The sequence below is a fragment of the Xenia sp. Carnegie-2017 genome, unplaced genomic scaffold (assembly GCF_021976095.1).
Source record: "Xenia sp. Carnegie-2017 unplaced genomic scaffold, XeniaSp_v1 HiC_scaffold_16, whole genome shotgun sequence".
Taxonomy (NCBI): domain Eukaryota; kingdom Metazoa; phylum Cnidaria; class Anthozoa; order Malacalcyonacea; family Xeniidae; genus Xenia; species Xenia sp. Carnegie-2017.
Window position 1 is genome coordinate 7,349,837 of NW_025813469.1, and position 20,429 is coordinate 7,370,265.

At 34.4% G+C, this 20,429-nt stretch overlaps 2 protein-coding genes and 2 long non-coding RNA genes across 4 annotated transcripts; 2 read left to right on the forward strand and 2 right to left on the reverse strand.

Moving 5' to 3' along the window:
- The first annotated feature begins 7,190 nt into the window (after positions 1-7,190).
- On the forward strand, positions 7,191-13,395 carry LOC124436771. The gene is made up of 4 exons (XR_006945475.1): positions 7,191-7,323; positions 9,188-9,189; positions 9,634-9,772; positions 12,334-13,395. It is a non-coding gene; the product is annotated as an uncharacterized LOC124436771 (long non-coding RNA).
- LOC124436772 lies at positions 8,496-9,165 on the forward strand. Its single transcript, XR_006945476.1, has 2 exons — positions 8,496-8,745; positions 8,949-9,165. It is a non-coding gene; the product is annotated as an uncharacterized LOC124436772 (long non-coding RNA).
- A 2,294-nt stretch (positions 13,396-15,689) lies between the features above and the next one.
- LOC124436167 lies at positions 15,690-17,289 on the reverse strand. The gene has a single exon (XM_046986089.1). The coding sequence runs from the start codon at positions 16,626-16,628 to the stop codon at positions 16,233-16,235; it is 396 nt and encodes a 131-aa protein (XP_046842045.1). The 5' UTR covers positions 16,629-17,289; the 3' UTR covers positions 15,690-16,232.
- Positions 17,290-17,375: 86 nt separating this feature from the next.
- LOC124436166 lies at positions 17,376-18,356 on the reverse strand. Its single transcript, XM_046986088.1, has one exon. The coding sequence runs from the start codon at positions 18,272-18,274 to the stop codon at positions 17,786-17,788; it is 489 nt and encodes a 162-aa protein (XP_046842044.1). The 5' UTR covers positions 18,275-18,356; the 3' UTR covers positions 17,376-17,785.
- Positions 18,357-20,429: the final 2,073 nt, after the last annotated feature.

Consider the following 20,429-nt stretch of genomic DNA (forward strand, 5'->3'; position numbering starts at 1 on the left):
TATATAGTAACGTCAAGTTAATTCCATAGTAACGTCAAGTTAACTGTATAATAACGTCAAGTTAACTATATAGTAACGTCAAATTAACTGTATGGTAACGTCAAGTTAACTATATAGTAACGTCAAGTTAACTATATAGTAACGTCAAGTTAACTATATAGTAACGTCAAGTTAACTATATAGTAACGTGAAGTTAACTGCATAGTAATGTCAAGTTAGCTGTATAGTAACGTCAAGTTATCTGTATGGTAACGTCAAGTTAATTCTATAGTAACGTCAAGTTAGCTGTATAGTAACGTCAAGTTAACTGCATAGTAACGTCAAGTTAACTGTATAGTAACGTCAAGTTAATTCTATAGTAACGTCAAGTTAGCTGTAGAGTAACGTCAAGTTAGCTTTATAGTAATGTCCAGTTCATTGTATAGTAACGTCAAGTTAGCTCTTAGTAACGTTAAGTTAACTGCATGGTAACGTCAAGTTATTTCTATAGTAACGTCAAGTTAGCTGAATAGTAACGTCCAGTTAACTCTATAGTAACGTCAAGTTTGCTGTATAGTAACGTCAAGTTAGCTCTATAGTAACGTCAAGTTAGCCGTATACTAACATCAAGTTAGCTTTATAGTAACGTGAAGGTAGTTGTATAGTAACGTCCGTTGTATGGTAACGTCAAGTTTGCTGTATAATAACGTCAAGTTAGCTTTGTAGTAACGCCGTTAGTTGCATAGTAATGTCAAGTTAACTGTATAGTAACATCAAGTTAATTCCATAGTAACGTCAAGTAACTGTATAATAACGTCATGTTAACTGTATGGTAACCTAAATTTGGCTTAATAATAACGTCAAGTTAGCTGTAGAGTAACGTCAAGTTAGCTTTATAGTAACGTCCAATTCATTGTATGGTAATGTCAAGTTAACTATATAGTAACGTCAAGTTAATTCCATAGTAACGTCAAGTTAACTGTATAGTAACGTCAAATTAACTGTATGGTAACGTCAAGTTAGCCTCTATAGTAACGCCGTTAGCCTCTATAGTAACGTCACGTTAGCTGTATAGTAGTCAAGTTAGTTGTATAGTAATGTTAAGTTAACTGTATAGTAACGTCAAGTTAATTCCATAGTAACGTCAAGTTAACTGTATAGTAACGTCAAATTAACTGTATGGTAACGCAAGTTAGCTCTATAGTAACGTCAAGTTAGCTCTATAGTAACGTCATGTTAGCTGTATAGTAGCGTCAAGTTAGTTGTATAGTAATGTTAAGTTAACTGTATAGTAACGTCAAGTTAGCTCTATAGTAACGTCAAGTTAGCTCTATAGTAACGTCAAGTTAGCTCTATAGTAACGTCAAGTTAATTCCATAGTAACGTCAAGTTAACTGTATAGTAACGTCAAATTAACTGTATGGTAACGTCAAGTTAGCTCTATAGTAACGTCAAGTTAGCTCTATAGTAACGTCATGTTAGCTGTATAGTAGCGTCCGTTAGTTGTATAGTAATGTTGTTAACTGTATAGTAAACGTCAAGTTAATTCCATAGTAACGCCGTTAACTGTATAGTAACGTCAAGTTAACTATATAGTAACGTTAAGTTTACTGTATAGTAACGTCAAGTTAATTCCATAGTAACGTCAAGTTAACTGTACAGTAACGTCAAGTTAACTGTATAGTAACGTCAAATTAACTGTATGGTAACGTCAAGTTAGCTCTATAGTAACGTCAAATTAGCCTATAGTAACGTCAAGTTAGCTCTATAGTAACGTCATGTTAGCTGTATAGTAACGTCATGTTAGCTGTATAGTAACGTCAAGTTAACTGTATAGTAACGTCAAGTTAGCTCTATAGTAACGTCAAGTTAGCTTTATAGTAACGTCAAGTTAGCCGTATACTAACATCAAGTTAGCTTTATAGTAACGTGAAGGTAGTTGTATAGTAACGTCAAGTTAGTTGTATGGTAACGTCAAGTTTGCTGTATATAACGTCAAGTTAGCTTTATAGTAACGTCAAGTTAGTTGCATAGTAATGTCAAGTTAACTGTATAGTAACATCGCTAATTCCATAGCAACGTCAAGTAACTGTATAATAACGTCATGTTAACTGTATGGTAACCTAAATTTGGCTTAATAATAACGTCAAGTTAGCTGTAGAGTAACGTCAAGTTAGCTTTATAGTAACGTCCCCTCATTGTATGGTAATGTCAAGTTAACTTTATAGTAACGTCAAGTTAATTCCATAGTAACGTCAAGTTAACTGTATAGTAACGTCAAATTAACTGTATGGTAACGTCAAGTTAGCTCTATAGTAACGTCAAGTTAGCTCTATAGTAACGTCATGTTAGCTGTATAGTAGCGTCAAGTTAGTTGTATAGTAATGTTGTTAACTGTATAGTAACGTCAAGTTAATTCCATAGTAACGCCAAGTTACTGTATAGCAACGTCAAATTAACTGTATGGTAACGTCAAGTTAGCTGTATAGTAACGTCAAGTTAGCTCTATAGTAACGTCAAGTTAGCTGTATAGTAGCGCCAAGTTAGTTGTATAGCAATGTTAAGTTAACTGTATAGTAACGTCAAGTTAATTCCATAGTAACGTCCGTTAACTGTATAGTAACGTCAAGTTAACTATATAGTAACGTTAAGTTTACTGTATAGTAACGTCAAGTTAATTCCATAGTAACGTCAAGTTAACTGTATAGTAACGTCAAGTTAACTGTATAGTAACGTCAAATTAACTGTATGGTAACGTCAAGTTAGCTCTATAGTAACGTCAAATTAGCTCTATAGTAACGTCAAGTTAGCTCTATAGTAACGTCAAGTTAGCTGTATAGTAACGTCAAGTTAGCTGTATAGTAACGTCAAGTTAACTGTATAGTAACGTCAAATTAACTGTATGGTAACGTCAAGTTAGCTCTATAGTAACGTCAAGTTAGCTTTATAGTAACGTCAAGTTAGCCGTATACTAACATCAAGTTAGCTTTATAGTAACGTCAAGGTAGTTGTATAGTAACGTCAAGTTAGTTGTATGGTAACGTCAAGTTTGCTGTATAATAACGTCAAGTTAGCTTTATAGTAACGTCAAGTTAGTTGCATAGTAATGTCAAGTTAACTGTATAGTAACATCAAGTTAATTCCATAGTAACGTCAAGTAACTGTATAATAACGTCAAGTTAACTATATAGTAACGTTAAGTTTACTGTATGGTAACGTCAAGTTAGCTCTATAGTAACGTCAAGTTAGCCGTATACTAACATCAAGTTAGCTTTATAGTAACGTGAAGTTAGTTGTATAGTAACGTCAAGTTAGTTGTATGGTAACGTCAAGTTTGCTGTATAATAACGTCAAGTTAGCTTTATAGTAACGTCAAGTTAGTTGCATAGTAATGTCAAGTTAACTGTATAGTAACATCAAGTTAATTCCATAGTAACGTCAAGTAACTGTATAATAACGTCATGTTAACTGTATGGTAACCTAAATTTGGCTTAATAATAACGTCAAGTTAGCTGTAGAGTAACGTCAAGTTAGCTTTATAGTAACGTCCAGTTCATTGTATGGTAATGTCAAGTTAACTATATAGTAACGTCAAGTTAGCTGTATAGTAGCGTCAAGTTAAGTGTATAGTAACGTCAAGTTAGATGTATAGTAACGTCAAGTTAGCTGTATAGTAACGTCAAGTTAGCTCTATAGTAACGTCATGTTAGCTGTATAGTAGCGTCAAGTTAGTTGTATAGTAATGTTAAGTTAACTGTATAGTAACGTCAAGTTAATTCCATAGTAACGTCAAGTTAACTGTATAGTAACGTCAAATTAACTGTATGGTAACGTCAAGTTAGCTCTATAGTAACGTCAAGTTAGCTCTATAGTAACGTCAAGTTAGCTGTATAGTAGCGTCAAGTTAGTTGTATAGTAATGTCAAGTTAACTGTATAGTAACGTCAAGTTAATTCCATAGTAACGTCAAGTTAACTGTATAGTAACGTCAAGTTAACTATATAGTAACGTTAAGTTTACTGTATAGTAACGTCAAGTTAATTCCATAGTAACGTCAAGTTAACTGTATAGTAACGTCAAATTAACTGTATAGTAACGTCAAATTAACTGTATGGTAACGTCAAATTAACTGTATGGTAACGTCAAGTTAGCTCTATAGTAACGTCAAGTTAGCTTTATAGTAACGTCAAGTTAGCCGTATACTAACATCAAGTTAGCTTTATAGTAACGTGAAGGTAGTTGTATAGTAACGTCAAGTTAGTTGTATGGTAACGTCAAGTTTGCTGTATAATAACGTCAAGTTAGCTTTATAGTAACGTCAAGTTAGTTGCATAGTAATGTCAAGTTAACTGTATAGTAACATCAAGTTAATTCCATAGTAACGTCAAGTAACTGTATAATAACGTCAAGTTAACTATATAGTAACGTTAAGTTTACTGTATGGTAACGTCAAGTTAGCTCTATAGTAACGTCAAGTTAGCCGTATACTAACATCAAGTTAGCTTTATAGTAACGTGAAGGTAGCTGTATAGTAACGTCAAGTTAGTTGTATGGTAACGTCAAGTTTGCTGTATAATAACGTCAAGTTAGCTTTATAGTAACGTCAAGTTAGTTGCATAGTAATGTCAAGTTAACTGTATAGTAACATCAAGTTAATTCCATAGTAACGTCAAGTAACTGTATAATAACGTCAAGTTAACTGTATGGTAACCTAAATTTGGCTAATAATAACGTCAAGTTAGCTGTAGAGTAACGTCAAGTTAGCTTTATAGTAACGTCCAGTTCATTGTATGGTAATGTCAAGTTAACTATATAGTAACGTCAAGTTAATTCCATAGTAACGTCAAGTTAACTGTATAGTAACGTCAAATTAACTGTATGGTAACGTCAAGTTAGCTCTATAGTAACGTCAAGTTAGCTCTATAGTAACGTCATGTTAGCTGTATAGTAACGTCAAGTTAGTTGTATAGTAATGTTAAGTTAACTGTATAGTAACGTCAAGTTAATTCCATAGTAACGTCAAGTTAACTGTATAGTAACGTCAAGTTAACTATATAGTAACGTTAAGTTTACTGTATAGTAACGTCAAGTTAATTCCATAGTAACGTCAAGTTAACTGTATAGTAACGTCAAGTTAACTGTATAGTAACGTCAAATTAACTGTATGGTAACGTCAAGTTAGCTCTATAGTAACGTCAAGTTAGCTCTATAGTAACGTCAAGTTAGCTCTATAGTAACGTCAAGTTAGCTGTATAGTAACGTCAAGTTAGCTGTATAGTAACGTCAAGTTAACTGTATAGTAACGTCAAATTAACTGTATGGTAACGTCAAGTTAGCTCTATAGTAACGTCAAGTTAGCTTTATAGTAACGTCAAGTTAGCTGTATAGTAACGTCAAGTTAGCTGTATAGTAACGTCAAGTTAGCTCTATAGTAACGTCAAGTTAGCTGTATAGTAACGTCAAGTTAGTGGGATAGTAACGTCAAGTTAAATCTATAGTAGCGTCAAGTTAGTTGTATAGTAATGTTAAGTTAACTGTATAGTAACGTCAAGTTAATTCCATAGTAACGTCAAGTTAACTGTATAGTAACGTCAAGTTAACTATATAGTAACGTTAAGTTTACTGTATGGTAACGTCAAGTTAGCTCTATAGTAACGTCAAGTTTGCCGTATACTAACATCAAGTTAGCTTTATAGTAACGTCCAGTTCATTGTATAGTAACGTCAAGTTAGCTTTATAGTAACGTGAAGGTAGTTGTATAGTAACGTCAAGTTAGTTGTATGGTAACGTCAAGTTTGCTGTATAATAACGTCAAGTTAGCTTTATAGTAACGTCAAGTTAGTTGCATAGTAATGTCAAGTTAACTGTATAGTAACATCAAGTTAATTCCATAGTAACGTCAAGTAACTGTATAATAACGTCATGTTAACTGTATGGTAACCTAAATTTGGCTTAATAATAACGTCAAGTTAGCTGTAGAGTAACGTCAAGTTAGCTTTATAGTAACGTCCAGTTCATTGTATGGTAATGCCAAGTTAACTATATAGTAACGTCAAGTTAATTCCATAGTAACGTCAAGTTAACTGTATAATAACGTCAAGTTAACTATATAGTAACGTCAAATTAACTGTATGGTAACGTCAAGTTAACTATATAGTAACGTCAAGTTAACTATATAGTAACGTCAAGTTAACTATATAGTAACGTCAAGTTAACTATATAGTAACGTCAAGTTAACTGCATAGTAATGTCAAGTTAGCTGTTTAGTAACGTCAAGTTATCTGTATGGTAACGTCAAGTTAATTCTATAGTAACGTCAAGTTAGCTGTATAGTAACGTCAAGTTAACTGCATAGTAACGTCAAGTTAACTGTATAGTAACGTCAAGTTAATTCTATAGTAACGTCAAGTTAGCTGTAGAGTAACGTCAAGTTAGCTTTATAGTAATGTCCAGTTCATTGTATAGTAACGTCAAGTTAGCTCTTAGTAACGTTAAGTTAACTGCATGGTAACGTCAAGTTATTTCTATAGTAACGTCAAGTTAGCTGAATAGTAACGTCCAGTTAACTCTATAGTAACGTCAAGTTTGCTGTATAGTAACGTCAAGTTAGCTCTATAGTAACGTCAAGCTTGCTGTATAGTAACGTCAAGTTAGCTCTATAGTAACGTCATGTTTGCTGTATAGTAACGTCAAGTTAGCTCTATAGTAACGTCAAGCTTGCTGTATAGTAACGTCAAGTTAGCTCTATAACTTTACTTTCTTGGGACAGTGAGAAATCGTCGTCTTTTAGTTCTGACTTTACTTTTCTTGGGACAGTGAGAAATCGTCGTCTTTTACTCCTGACTTTACTTTTCTTTGGACAGTGAGAAATCGTCGTCTTTCAACCTCGGTCTGAATAATATTTGATATCAAGCTCAACCTCATCCAATGATTTTTAATTACATAACCAAGGTTTAACGTAGATATTCATTTAGATAAACACAATTTTGGTCTTAGTTGTATCAGATAATTTCTTGTTTCCCTTTAGCCTACAGTGGACGCCGATATAAGTTGATTGCTGTTTGCTCAAAGTTTTTTTGCAATTATTTACTTCAGATATAGAATTGTCAATGCAGATTTTTAGACTAGGAAACATTGTGGGACAAAATAAACTAAATCACTTAATCAGAATGAAGCATCAATTTATGATTTATTGTTATTATTATTATTTTGTGATTTTTGGAGTTCATCTTGATGAATAATACGTCACAATTTCTTAGGGACTTTTGCTTGGTATTTAACAGTCTTTATGGTTTTTGATCTGTCCACCATCAACATTTCCATGGATTTTATTGTGGAAAAAGTGGTCTGTACAGCAATCATCAAAGTCTTTGTAGCTTTACATCAGTCCATCATCAACATTTCCATGGATTTTATTGTGGAAAAAGTGGTATGTACAGCAATCATCAAAGTCCTTGTAGCTTTACATCAGTCCATCATCCACTTTTTCATGGATTTTATTGTGGAAAAAGTGGTATGTACAGCAATCATCAAAGTCCTTGTAGCTTTACATCAGTCCATCATCAACATTTCCATGGATTTTATTGTGGAAAAGTGGTATGTACAACAATCATCAAAGTCTTTGTAGCTTTACATCAGTCCATCATCAACATTTCCATGGATTTTATTGTGGAAAAAGTGGTATGTACAACAATCATCAAAGTCTTTGTAGCTTTACATCAGTCCATCATCCACTTTTTCATGGATTTTATTGTGGAAAAAGTGGTATGTACAACAATCATCAAAGTCTTTGTAGCTTTACATCAGTCCATCATCCACTTTTTCATGGATTTTATTGTGGAAAAAGTGGTATGTACAGCAATCATCAAAGTCCTTGTAGCTTTACATCAGTCCATCATCAACATTTCCATGGATTTTATTGTGGAAAAGTGGTATGTACAACAATCATCAAAGTCTTTGTAGCTTTACATCAGTCCATCATCAACATTTCCATGGATTTTATTGTGAAAAAGTGGTATGTACAACAATCATCAAAGTCTTTGTAGCTTTACATCAGTCCATCATCCACTTTTCATGGATTTTATTGTGGAAAAAGTGGTATGTACAACAATCATCAAAGTCTTTGTAGCTTTACATCAGTCCATCATCCACTTTTTCATGGATTTTATTGTGGAAAAGTGGTATGTACAACAATCATCAAAGTCTTTGTAGCTTTACATCAGTCCATCATCCACTTTTTCATGGATTTTATTGTGGAAAAAGTGGTATGTACAGCAATCATCAAAGTCCTTGTAGCTTTACATCAGTCCATCATCAACATTTCCATGGATTTTATTGTGGAAAAAGTGGTATGTACAACAATCATCAAAGTCTTTGTAGCTTTACATCAGTCCATCATCAACATTTCCATGGATTTTATTGTGGAAAAAGTGGTATGTACAACAATCATCAAAGTCTTTGTAGCTTTACATCAGTCCATCATCCACTTTTTCATGGATTTTATTGTGGAAAAGTGGTATGTACAACAATCATCAAAGTCTTTGTAGCTTTACATCAGTCCATCATCCACTTTTTCATGGATTTTATTGTGGAAAAAGTGGTATGTACAACAATCATCAAAGTCTTTGTAGCTTTACATCAGTCCATCATCCACTTTTTCATGGATTTTATTGTGGAATAAGTGGTATGTACAACAATCATCAAAGTCTTTGTAGCTTTACATCAGTCCATCATCCACTTTTTCATGGATTTTATTGTGGAATAAGTGGTATGTACAACAATCATCAAAGTCTTTGTAGCTTTACATCAGTCCATCATCCACTTTTTCATGGATTTTATCCACCATATTTTCTCCCATTGTGGGATATTGCGTTCTTTTGAGCTTAGCAATAAAATTGTCGTAGCTATATTAGTTTGCCTTTAACATTTCTTTATTTTTAAAGTATGTTTTTAAGTTCTTTGTTTGTTTAGTTAGTTCTTCTTTTTTTGTTGCAACGCGTGAGAACTTGAAACGCAATGAAAGAGTGAGTACTTGCTAATGACGTAAAAGGAAAGCTTGACTAATGTTTTGTTGTAATTACCGTTAGTATAAATACATGTAAATAATTAACTCAAAAAGATAGCGTTAAATACTCCAGTGATGTACTTGTAGCTTGTTTAGCTTGTAAAATAAAAGGTTCAAAACGAAGAGTGTTAGTGAACCAGCTGAGGAGTGGATTCCTCGACACCCATATTAATGTCAGTAAATTCAGAGAAGAGCGCATCATATATAATTGCCGTAGAATATTTATCTTTTTCCATAATTGACCCACCATGTTTAATGTTTTAGGGCGTATCGTCGTTGTGTGATTGTGTTTATAAAACTGTGGATTTTCTTCACACTACATTTGTATTTGAATGCTACGATCATAAAAGTATGACTGTATCAGCAAGGTATTGATTAAAACCAACAGTTTGATGAGTTTTCGACTAAATTTTACCTCAAATTTATGAGTCTGAATCTTTGGGAATGAATTACTGCTCTTAACAACGAATTTAAATTTTTGTTTTATTTAATTTTCTACATCCAGTCGAATTCACAAAGTGACTTCCTACTTGTACAAAAATAAGATATCATACAATGTGTTTTTAACGCGTGGCCTTCCTTTATCCTTAGAAAAATGGATTGTAACAACAAAGAATTATTAAAGAGTTTTAAATTGGTGTCAAAGGAAAACGGCAAACCGCATAAAGTCACATGATCATGGCTTTGCTGTTTGTGGTTCAGATTTTAACGGCAAGAGGCCCTTCTTGCGGTAGGTGCTTTTAGAACATTTGACTTATATAAGCAAGTGACGTTTATGGCTCAATGCAATTATTTTATGGTAGTATACAGTACAGATAGCCCTTTTCATCGACCAACTTTTAGTAAAACATGAAATTTAGCTCGTGGCAAAGCAAATTTTAAAATACAAATGCAACACGCCAAACTAAAATCAAATTTTTTCGAAACAGAAAACGTCAACGGAAAACGTCAACGGCAAACCTCAACGGCAAACGGGTTGAGGTTTGGCGATTGCCGTAAACGCCGAAATAAAACTCTTTAATAGTAGAAAGTGTACAGGTATAGAACCGCTGACATCAACATTTTGCCGAATGCACTTAGTTTCCAGCCTGTGAAGTAAAAAGGGCACGCGCGTGTCAACCGGGAACAGAGTAAGATTGCTTCTGACTGGTTGATTTGATAAATCAGAAGTGAGTTACGAGATAATTTGAGGAGAAAGATTGCTTTTATAGTTAAAAGAATATTCAGTTTGTTTCCCTCTTTGCCGATATAAAAAAGAGGTTACAATTTTGTAAAGCGACTAGTTTTCTAGATCCTAGATCCGCCCTTTCATTGTATCTAAAAGTACACAATTAAAAAACACGCCTCTATTCGGATCGCTTTCTTACATATATAGATTAAATTAACAAAAGTCTCTAACATGTACCAATTGCCGTCTATTCAAAGCTGTAGTATCAGGAATTGTATTCCCATGTGGTAAACTGCCTTCAGAGGTTAAAAACAGCTTTCTGTTTTATTGCATACTTATATAACAATAGCTTTTGGTTTGAAACAAAGTAGCTACTCTTGTCTTTTAAAGACAGGAAAGCAGACTCACTTTCGTAAGTTTTTGAACCAACAGCTTCTTTAACAAACAGGACAGGCGGTTTTCCTTGCAGCATCTGGCAATGTACTTCGCCATGTATGGTTTTGGAGAATTTAAATTCAGAAACAGTGGAAAAGCTGGGTGCATTACTATAATCTTGATAGATCATCATCAGAGTATTAACTTGGTTTATCTTTGTCCCGTGTTTAAACAGAAGTAATTTGTTTCAAACCAACAGCTATTGTTATATCAATATGAATTAAAACAGAAAGGTGTTTTCAACTTCTGATGGTAGTTATTAAAAGGAAATACAATTTCTTGTACCGAAGCTTTGTGTACAATGCAATTGCACATTTTATATCAAGAACAACCATACTTACATATTGATGAATGCTATATCCAAATGCTATATAGCAAAGTGTGATGATAATATTATCTGTACAAAATAAAAACAGCATTTAAAACTAAGAAAAAAGTAAGGAAAAAAGTAGTAGTAGTATACAGTAAAGTGAGAAATTCCATGACATTTTATTGAATACAAAAACCTTCATGGTATGTTGCATGTTCCTGTTTTGTTCAACCATTTCAAAAACTATATTTTTATAACGTCGCTTTGTTTTTCACGTTATGGGGTGAAACGGCGCTTGTCTTAAGTTTTGTTATTGATTTCTATTTTCCCGCTTTTTTACTGTTATATGTGACCACAGTCTTCATGGTCACTGCAAAATACTTACTTACTGGGTGTCCCCCATAATCGAAAGCATTCTCTACAGTTTATTGTTAAAATACAATTATCACGATAAGCATATGGCATATACGAGCACAGTCCTCAATCCGGGTGAAAGTCCTAAAATAAAGACCCCCCCCTTAAATGGCAGTTTCGACATAGCTCCAACTTCTAGCAAAAAAATTAATCTTTCTAAATTTCCTAAAGGTTTTTGAAAGGTTCACATTTAGGGATGGTCAAAGCAGGTTCTACATTTGCATTGTAAAGCGATTAACATTGTTTTGTGGACAAAAGTAATCTATCTTTCTTCCAAAACACGTCTTCGGCCACATTTTGCCGTCATGTATACTTTTTATACCCGTGAAGGTAAAATCTCAGATGGCACTTTTATGTTCAAAATTCAAAAAACTAATAATGTAAAAAGCAAGCTTTGTTTCAGGTCAAATAATGCCATATAACAAAACCTTTAAATAACCTCGCTTTCTCGGTCTTTACTGAAAATATCGTACCTCTGTCTTTCTGTACAAACCTCGCCCTACGGGCTCGGTCTGTACAGAAAGACATCGGTCTGATATTTCTCCATAAAGACCTCGCGCTCGGTTATTAAAGGCTTATTATCACACGTAAAAACATTACATACCTATGAAACTAAATCGAAGTTTCAGGAAAATAATGTTTTGCACCTACAAACATTTGTAAGTTATGATGCATTAATGTTTTGTAGCAAGAAAATAAACCAGTCGAATGGTCGAAATACGCACCCCCCCCCCTCCGTCATGTTTCCACACAAGACAAGATCACTCGCGGGACGTGTCACACGTACATGTTATTTTTAGAGCTGTGATTTGAATTCCGATCGTAAATGTGCCATGGGAGGTTTTTACTTACAGATACTGCTAATCTCTTCAATTTTTTGATGTTGACTTAAGTACAATCAATGTCTCAGTAATACTACAATCAAGATACATATAAACCCTGAGGAGTGTGATTTATCTTGCAGAGGAGCGACGACACTTCGCAATGGCGGCAAATTTGACAGGTGTCAGCGTGCAAAATATATATGACAAAGGCATTGCACTGCGTGTCTGCGTCCAAACTTGATGAAACTGTCGAAAAACTTATTTTGTCATCAATGGATATGAAAATAAACTGGAATGCCTGCAAGACTCGGCAAGAAAGCATACAATAGCATGATAACATCAATACGGGAATATATGAGTAAAAAGTGAAAAGTTAAAACCACTGCTGAAACCGTGTTCTTAAAATTGGAGGAAGGTAGGTGAAATATTGTACAGTCCATGGAATAATAACAAATGTGTTAACATGGGATGTCAATGTCATACTGCCAATTCAGGGGGGGTTCAATTTCAGCACTTAAGTCCAGGATTAAGGATTTGGCATTTATGCCATGTTGACTGTCATGGTATTTTAATACAAAAAAAAACAGTAGAGATTGTTTCCTGTAAGATAAAGTGCATACAAACACTTATATTGTCATGAATCATGTAATTCATGATCATTTCTGTCAAATTCTGTTTATTGATTGATATATTGATTTACTTCATACTGATTCTCCACATTTACATCAACTCACCAAGTAATTCACTATTTATTTAGTTTAGTGTGGAGCTATAAGACCATTTATGGAAATGTGACAAAATTTGGTTATTATTTCAAACCGTGATATGAATATTTCTTTAAATTAGATTATTTAGTGGTTTCTTGCATTTTGGCAAATGGCAAGTAATGATTTGAATATGTGTTGGCTTATCTTAATTTGTTTATTAATGTCAGATGCTGCAGTTGGCAAAATTGTTTACTTAAGTTGTTCAAACTATGGTTAATAGAAGTGTTACATACTGCAATATTCTCATCATACAAAATGAGATGATTTTTAATACATCATGTTTCATGTAAAAGTGGACATTCTATGCTAGCAAACATCTATGAAGATGGAGCCTGGATGAGGGCAAATAACAATATGTTTGAATGCTATTGCTCTTCTTTATTGTCAGTACCTATTGATATTATATCATTGATATTATATTTTAAACAATTTCCATCTTCCTTTCAGTTCTCTCTTTAAACGTCAGTGCAGTTATATCATGGATTTAGTTCATGTCTCTTTTAGCACCCTTGATAAGGCCAAGTACTAACAAGTAGCCAAATGGTTATGTCTTTTAGAGGAAATATCAGCAAAAGTATTCATAATTGCATTTTAAGCTTTTGGCTATGATTTGGGAGTAGAAATATGTCTTATGCATTTTATAACTAGGCTGTCTTTTCTCTCAACTAAATACTTAAATAAATTCTTTAGAGCATCTGAAAGAAAAATTTCAACCAAATGCATTATCTAGGGCAACATTTCATAACTAGAAAATTCAGGTTTGCTGCTCAGCTGACAACAAAATTTTACATATCAGCAACACACCAGCTGCCATTGAAATTTGCCTTAGGAACTTCATGAATGACAGCTAAAAATCCTTTTCACATCAATGATGAAGTCTCCATAAAATATTCTATTTTTTCGGACCATCTAGCCAATAAAATTATTTTCTCCAAGAAAATGCGTCATTGGAATGTTTGCTTATCCAATATGAATGAAATCATTTGTATCAATCACAGTGACATAGCTAGAGGAGGGGTGGAAGCAGAGTGCCAGCCCCCGTGGCAAAGTTCTTCCCCCCCTTAAATTATGTTTTACTTACATTACAATGTTTAAAATCGTACCCCCTTTCCCTTTTAACTGGCGAACCATGACAGAAAATCGTGGCTACACCGCAGATCAATCAGTGGTATTAAATGCAGTGGATGAAAACATGACTTGTAAGAACTGCGAAGATGATTTTTCCTTACTTTGTTCTGATTTTCTTAGTGCTAAGATTACAGTCTGACAATGTGCCTGAGTAAATCTTGTCTATTTTCAGTTTCTTTACCTTGGGAATTCTATAACGTTTTGTACTTTTAACCAATTTTTGTTAGCTAAACTCAAAAATTTTTTTTGATCAATGGTCCCACGGTCCGCCATATTATACAGCCTTGCCAATGATTATCAATTTATTTGGTACATAGTCAATTCATAACAGTGGCGGAGTACTATTTCAGGGAAAACCCACTACTTCACGAGTTCTGAGCATCGGGCATTTGAAGAGTAGATTTTGAAAAACCGTACAGGTTTTTAACCGCAAAAATAGTGTAAATTAAGACATTTAACTTGTCTGGAATGGCAGAAACTAAAAACTAAATATGTCTAGATACATTGGGCCTCTCGACAGTCCGGACCTGAGTTGTACTTAGCTACTGATTAATCTTCCACTGATTCTTGAGCAGTCATATGACTAAAGATTTGTAAAATTCTTTGCTTTCTTAGCCACAAAGCTTGTTTTTACTCTGTTTATATCAACTTCTTTTGTTTAGTTGTCACTCTTGATTATAAATTCTTAAAGATTTTTAAAGATGTATGTTTTACAAGCCCATTCTTCCCAAAAAAATGCTACTAATCCTACAATACAACCTGCCTGGCAACTAGAGCGCCTTATGACTTTTTTGCCCCAGAAACCGAAAAATATTGTAGGATGAAATGTTTTTTGTGGTTTTGAGGCTTTCAAGTCGCTGTGATTAACCAACTTTTATGCATATTTTCGCTTCATATTTGCATGCATCATGTTCGGTTTTAGAAACGCAGGCAGGGAAAACAACAGATTACAGGTATATTTTCTCCTCATGTTGTTTGTTAAAGCAATTGTACCCGTTAGAGTAATTTTAAGAAATATAACTTGACAAGTGAGATTGTAAGTGTAAAATCAAGTTAATTAATTCCGTGTCGTCTTACGTTTTTGGCGAGGGTGTGAGGTAGGATGTAACGGGGCCTTCGTAAAATAGCTGGGTTTGTGAACAAAAAATGTTGAAATGAACCAATTTTTGTATACATCTTCGACTTTTCGCATCTGCAAACTTCGACCCTAACGACTCTGGCTAGATATAAAGATTTCAGTACTCCCACGTATTGTTTTTGTGTTTTCATGACCTGTCAGTCTATGTTGTTTTGTTCTGAAGACAAAATTATGTTTAAACACACGGCAAAATATCTGCAATGTGAGAAAAAGCGGTTTGAAAATGCTTTGGCACGGCCATATCGTAAATTATAAATTTTTTTAAATTGTTTTGTCGTCGTGCTTCATGAAACCGTTTAATTTGGTAAGATTTTACCTCTTAAAGGAGGAAACTTACTTTAGAACAAAGAAAACCAACGCTCCTTAAAATTAACATTGTAATGTACCGCAACTAAAAACAATTACTTGAATAACAACTCTGTTATAGTTTAGACTTATTAAAGATTTACCAAGAATGCAAATGTGTCGGGTTAAAGTATAATCTTAGGAAATCAATGATATATTTACATCATATGTCTTACATCAAAGGTAAACCATTAATATTTTACTATATATAAACTAAATTAATTACAAAATTAAGTATTTTTTATCAACGTTGATGGACATTTAACGACAGCAAACGGATATAGGACTATTTACACCATTGTAATTTGTTAATATCAGTGAAATGTAGAATCTAACGTTTCAATAATATTAACATTTGGTTGACAATGCAGATGCTTCATTCGTTGTTTATTAAGTCCAAACAAGCATTAGTAACTTAAACTCGAGTCGAGTATCGACAAACAGCTTTCGATTATCCAAACTCACGCTGTATATATTTTTTTGGAGGGCCAACTATATCTGTAAAACGTGATTGAACATGATTTGTTTTCGATATAGCATGCCAGTTTTACTGTATATACATATATTTACATTGATATTCAATGAAGTAATTTGTGGCTTTAAACACTTATCAAATCCTTAAGCAAAGGAGAGTTATTTTGTAAACACAATAAGCCAATATCTACAGAGTTTGAGATCTTGGACGGCGATCAACAGAAGGCTGTGACTTCTTGTACTTTTTCTTACGATATTTGCGATCTTCGTTTGGCTTAAAACAACCAGAGTTTAGAGCTCGTTCGCGATGTAACGACGACAAAGTCAGGTCAAATTTGTCCTCGACTTCGGCTAATTCCTCACCATCAACTTCCTTTATGTCTTCCAAAGATGGTCGGTAAACGACATCGCGAAATATCTTACTGATAGGCTTCTTGCGACGTTCATTCGTGAGATTACAATTAACAAAACTTCTTTCTACGATTTCCAATTCATTGATGCAAAATGGGGATTTCTTATGACTGCAAACGTCGTCGGATCGCAGGTCTGGTATCCTCCAAGCGCTGTCACTAGCAACAACCATTCTCAGACCAATAAAGTGGTACAACACAGCAAAGAAACCTACATGTTTTCGTACATCTCGAGGAAGGTCCTCGAATAAAACATGAAAACCTTACACTAACACCGTAGTATGTAATTTGCATTCACATTCTTTATGAAATAAACATCACGAAAACAATGTCACGTGTGCAATTCATCACCTTCTTCTGATTGGTCAATTATTTTGTTTACAACACAAAAGATCATTGGAAAAGATAGAGACGGCAACAGGAAAGACACATGACCACATGGATTATGGTCAGTTAAATCAGATAGCCATACAAAACTAAAGCTTTTCCTCTCCAAAACATTACACAGGTCGAAAATTAATTAATAAACATTTCCCATGCCATAGTCTACAATCAAGCTTTTATGGCGACATATCATTCTGATTGTTTCCATTTAAAGAAATGAAGTGGTTTTAGACAGTTTTGGTTCATAGTTCTCCCGCATGCTACAGATAACAGTAATTCAGGGCTGGAACAGGGAATTATGAAAACCAGAAAAACCTGAAATATAAGCAGTGGTGTTACGTTACAAAGACTATATCGGACATTCAAAGTCTTGAGAGATGTTACGTAAGGTTCGTATCGATGCAATTCCACTTTGTTTTTAGAGATAGCGAGATTGCCAAGGAAAACAAACGCAGTATCTATCGTGTCTTGCATGTAGAACTGGGTAATATCAGGGAATAGCGTGGTAAAATTTTCTGACGACCGGAAACAACACCTAAATTTAAAGTTTTTTTAATTAACATAAATCATATTTGTGCATCTCTTCGAAAATAAACCCAGAATTTGAACCCACTAAAACTACGTAAAGAATAGCGATAACCAACAGTTTGTCTAGGAAATAACTAAAAATACAGCAATGACAACAACAGTATGCGATATGATGAATTACATGTCGCGAATGACGAATTCAGTTCCCTTTAATGAATCACGGTAGATGTTATAGTATGTTTATGAAATAAAGTTCAACGGCAAAAGTACATTTTGGAAATGTTGTATTAAAACAAAGAACAATTTAGTAGCTGCTACTGCCTTTAATGTCTGTTCACAGCGTTATCGACAATTCTTTAAATGCGTGCCATAAATCACGATTTTAACAAATTAATAATGGCCTACACAACGACGAGGATCAACCGCCGATGGCATCACTTTTTACATGGCGCCTTCGCCTTCTATGATGCTCGGTATCGCCTTCTGGAGTTCTTTTACGATGTCGCCGGTGTCTATGGTTTCTGGAATGTGGAGAAGAATCAAAGGTCGGGCGAGCGCAGTATCGAAATGCTCGCTCCTGGTGAATAGCAGACAGCGACAAATCATATTCGTCTTCAGAGTTTCCAACCGAAGTAGCTAATGCATCCCCGTGTTTTTCGCATTCTTCAACACCTTCTTCGATATCTTCGAGGCTTGGCAAGTATGAACTTCTACGGAATATCTTAGTAATCGCTTTCTTCTTACGATACGGCATGGGGCTTTCGACCGATTCGTGATTATGCATAGCCTCGACCTCTTCTTCGCTCGCGTTCTTTTCGAAATTGTACTCGTAATCGTAAACGTTTTCGGCCTGCTCCCATTGCCTTAATGTTACCGGAGCGTCGTTCAGTGTCCTAAACTTGCACATTTTATCATCGAGCCTCAACGGTCCTATCTGACTTCTGAATTGAATTTGTAAACTATTTCAAATGGCTTTTTGTTTAATTCTGACTTGGGTTATCGTGTGTCAACATTGATTACTTAAGTGGCTGGTGACGCAATTCGTACGTCATGCGAGTGTCTGACCAATGAACATTCTAGAAGCCACCAGAACAATTGCGCAAATTAGCTTTAAGACGACATATTATTGGATGAATAAACAAATGAGATTGATTTACACCGATGATAATTCCGGATTTGACGTTTTTGTGGTAGATTTTTGTTTTAAAAAAAGGACAAGAAGATACATTCGCCAACCCATGTTGTTGACAATCAACTTTTAATCCGGCCTGGACTTCGTTGTAAGAAATCCGTTGCCACAACATTGTTGCTACAGTGATATATCGTTTTCGCAAATTTATGAGCACGCCATTTACATGAATAGATACGAAATTTGCAAAAATGTACTTTTCAATAATCGAGTCGAAAAATTGCAACTAATATTGAATTTTCAAAAAACTCGAATGAATAGATGGTTTTGAAAATGAAATCAATTATTCCTTCAAACTAATTGTTGTGAAGCAATCCGAGCCATGTGTTTTGCAAAATTGCCTGTACATCGTGACGCACATGCATCTGAAAAACGTCGCTGGAATAATTATAGTTTTATTAGGATTGTTCAAGTTGTCTTGAATATACAAGCGGCAGCTGCGAAACGATTTCGCAAGTCCTTAGTGCAGATTGATGGTCCAGATACATGGGCTAAAATGACATTCACACTAGAAGGGTAGGAGAGCTGCCTTGTCAGGACGTCGGGGAACGTAGAAATCAGGGTATTGGAGTGTCGAACTGTCGACAGAAAAAATTGAATAGATAAGGGGCAGAGACGTTTTAACACGCAATTAGCTATGTTTTCGTCCTTTGGCAAAATCCATCAGAAGTTTAGCACTAGCTGGGAATTTTGCCAACTCTTCAACTGATTGCCTCTGTGTAAGCCAATATTACTATTGAATATTCAAAATTTTAAGACCAGATAACATTCAAGATAAATGGCCAAAAATGACAGTAAAACTAGTATAGCAGGAAAAACTGCCATGTCAGTACTTCGGTGGAAATAAAAATCAGAGTAAGGGAAAAAAGAAAATTGAATAGACAAAAGACTGAGATTTTTAACAATTAGTCTTGTTTTTTTCCCATTGCAAAGCCACTGGAAGCTGGGAATTTTGCCAACTCTCTGACTGGATGCCTCTGTATAAACCATCATTAATATTGAATATCAATAGTTCTAACACCTGATTAATAATCATGAAAAAAAATGGCCAAAAATGATAGTAAAATTACAATATTGGTGGACACAGCTGCCACGACAGGACATCAGGGGAAATAGAAATAAGGTGTTGAAGCTGTCAACAGAAAATATTTAATTGATAAAGAGGCAGAGATATTGTGAAACGCATTAGAAGAAAGGAAATTTGGCAAATTTTTAACTAAATTCCTTTGTATAAACCAATAATACCATTGAATGTCTAGTTCAAGTACTAAGACCAGATTAATAATCATGATAAATGGCCGAAAATCACAACTAAACTAGAAGCGTGAAGAAAACTGCTTTGTCAGGATGTCGAGGGAAATAAAAATCAAGGTATTGGGGTGTCAACAGAAAACTTTTAATTGATAAGAGGCATAGCTTTTTAACACGCAATTATGTTTTCCTCCATCGCAAAACACATTAGAAGACGGGAACTTTGCCAAATTTCTTCAACTGAATGCCTCCGAATAAAACCAATATTATTATCAAATATTAATTACAAAAGTCATAGAAACAGACGTTATTTTTTCTGATGTTTGACGCTCCAATATTACAACCTCGAGATTGAACGGCGTTTGCAATAACAAAAAGATACATGTACACAAACACGCAAAATGTAGCAATTATTGTTCGCATCCGATGAAGACCACGCTTTAGTGACGAATTTGACAAAAACAAGCGGGTTGTACAACTTTTAATTTAGAACAATTATTTTTTGTCAATTGCAAAGAACAATCACAGCATGGCTGGAAGACGTAGTTGCCGGAAAAAACAAACGAAAGACGTACCATTGACGTCATATTGTCATGCCACCTCGCACGAGGAGTAATCGCAA

Bases quoted from the DNA above. Each gene is read 5' to 3' on its own strand.
- LOC124436167 (XM_046986089.1), bottom strand. From the start codon at position 16,628: ATGGTTGTTGCTAGTGACAGCGCTTGGAGGATACCAGACCTGCGATCC.
- LOC124436166 (XM_046986088.1), bottom strand. From the start codon at position 18,274: ATGTGCAAGTTTAGGACACTGAACGACGCTCCGGTAACATTAAGGCAA.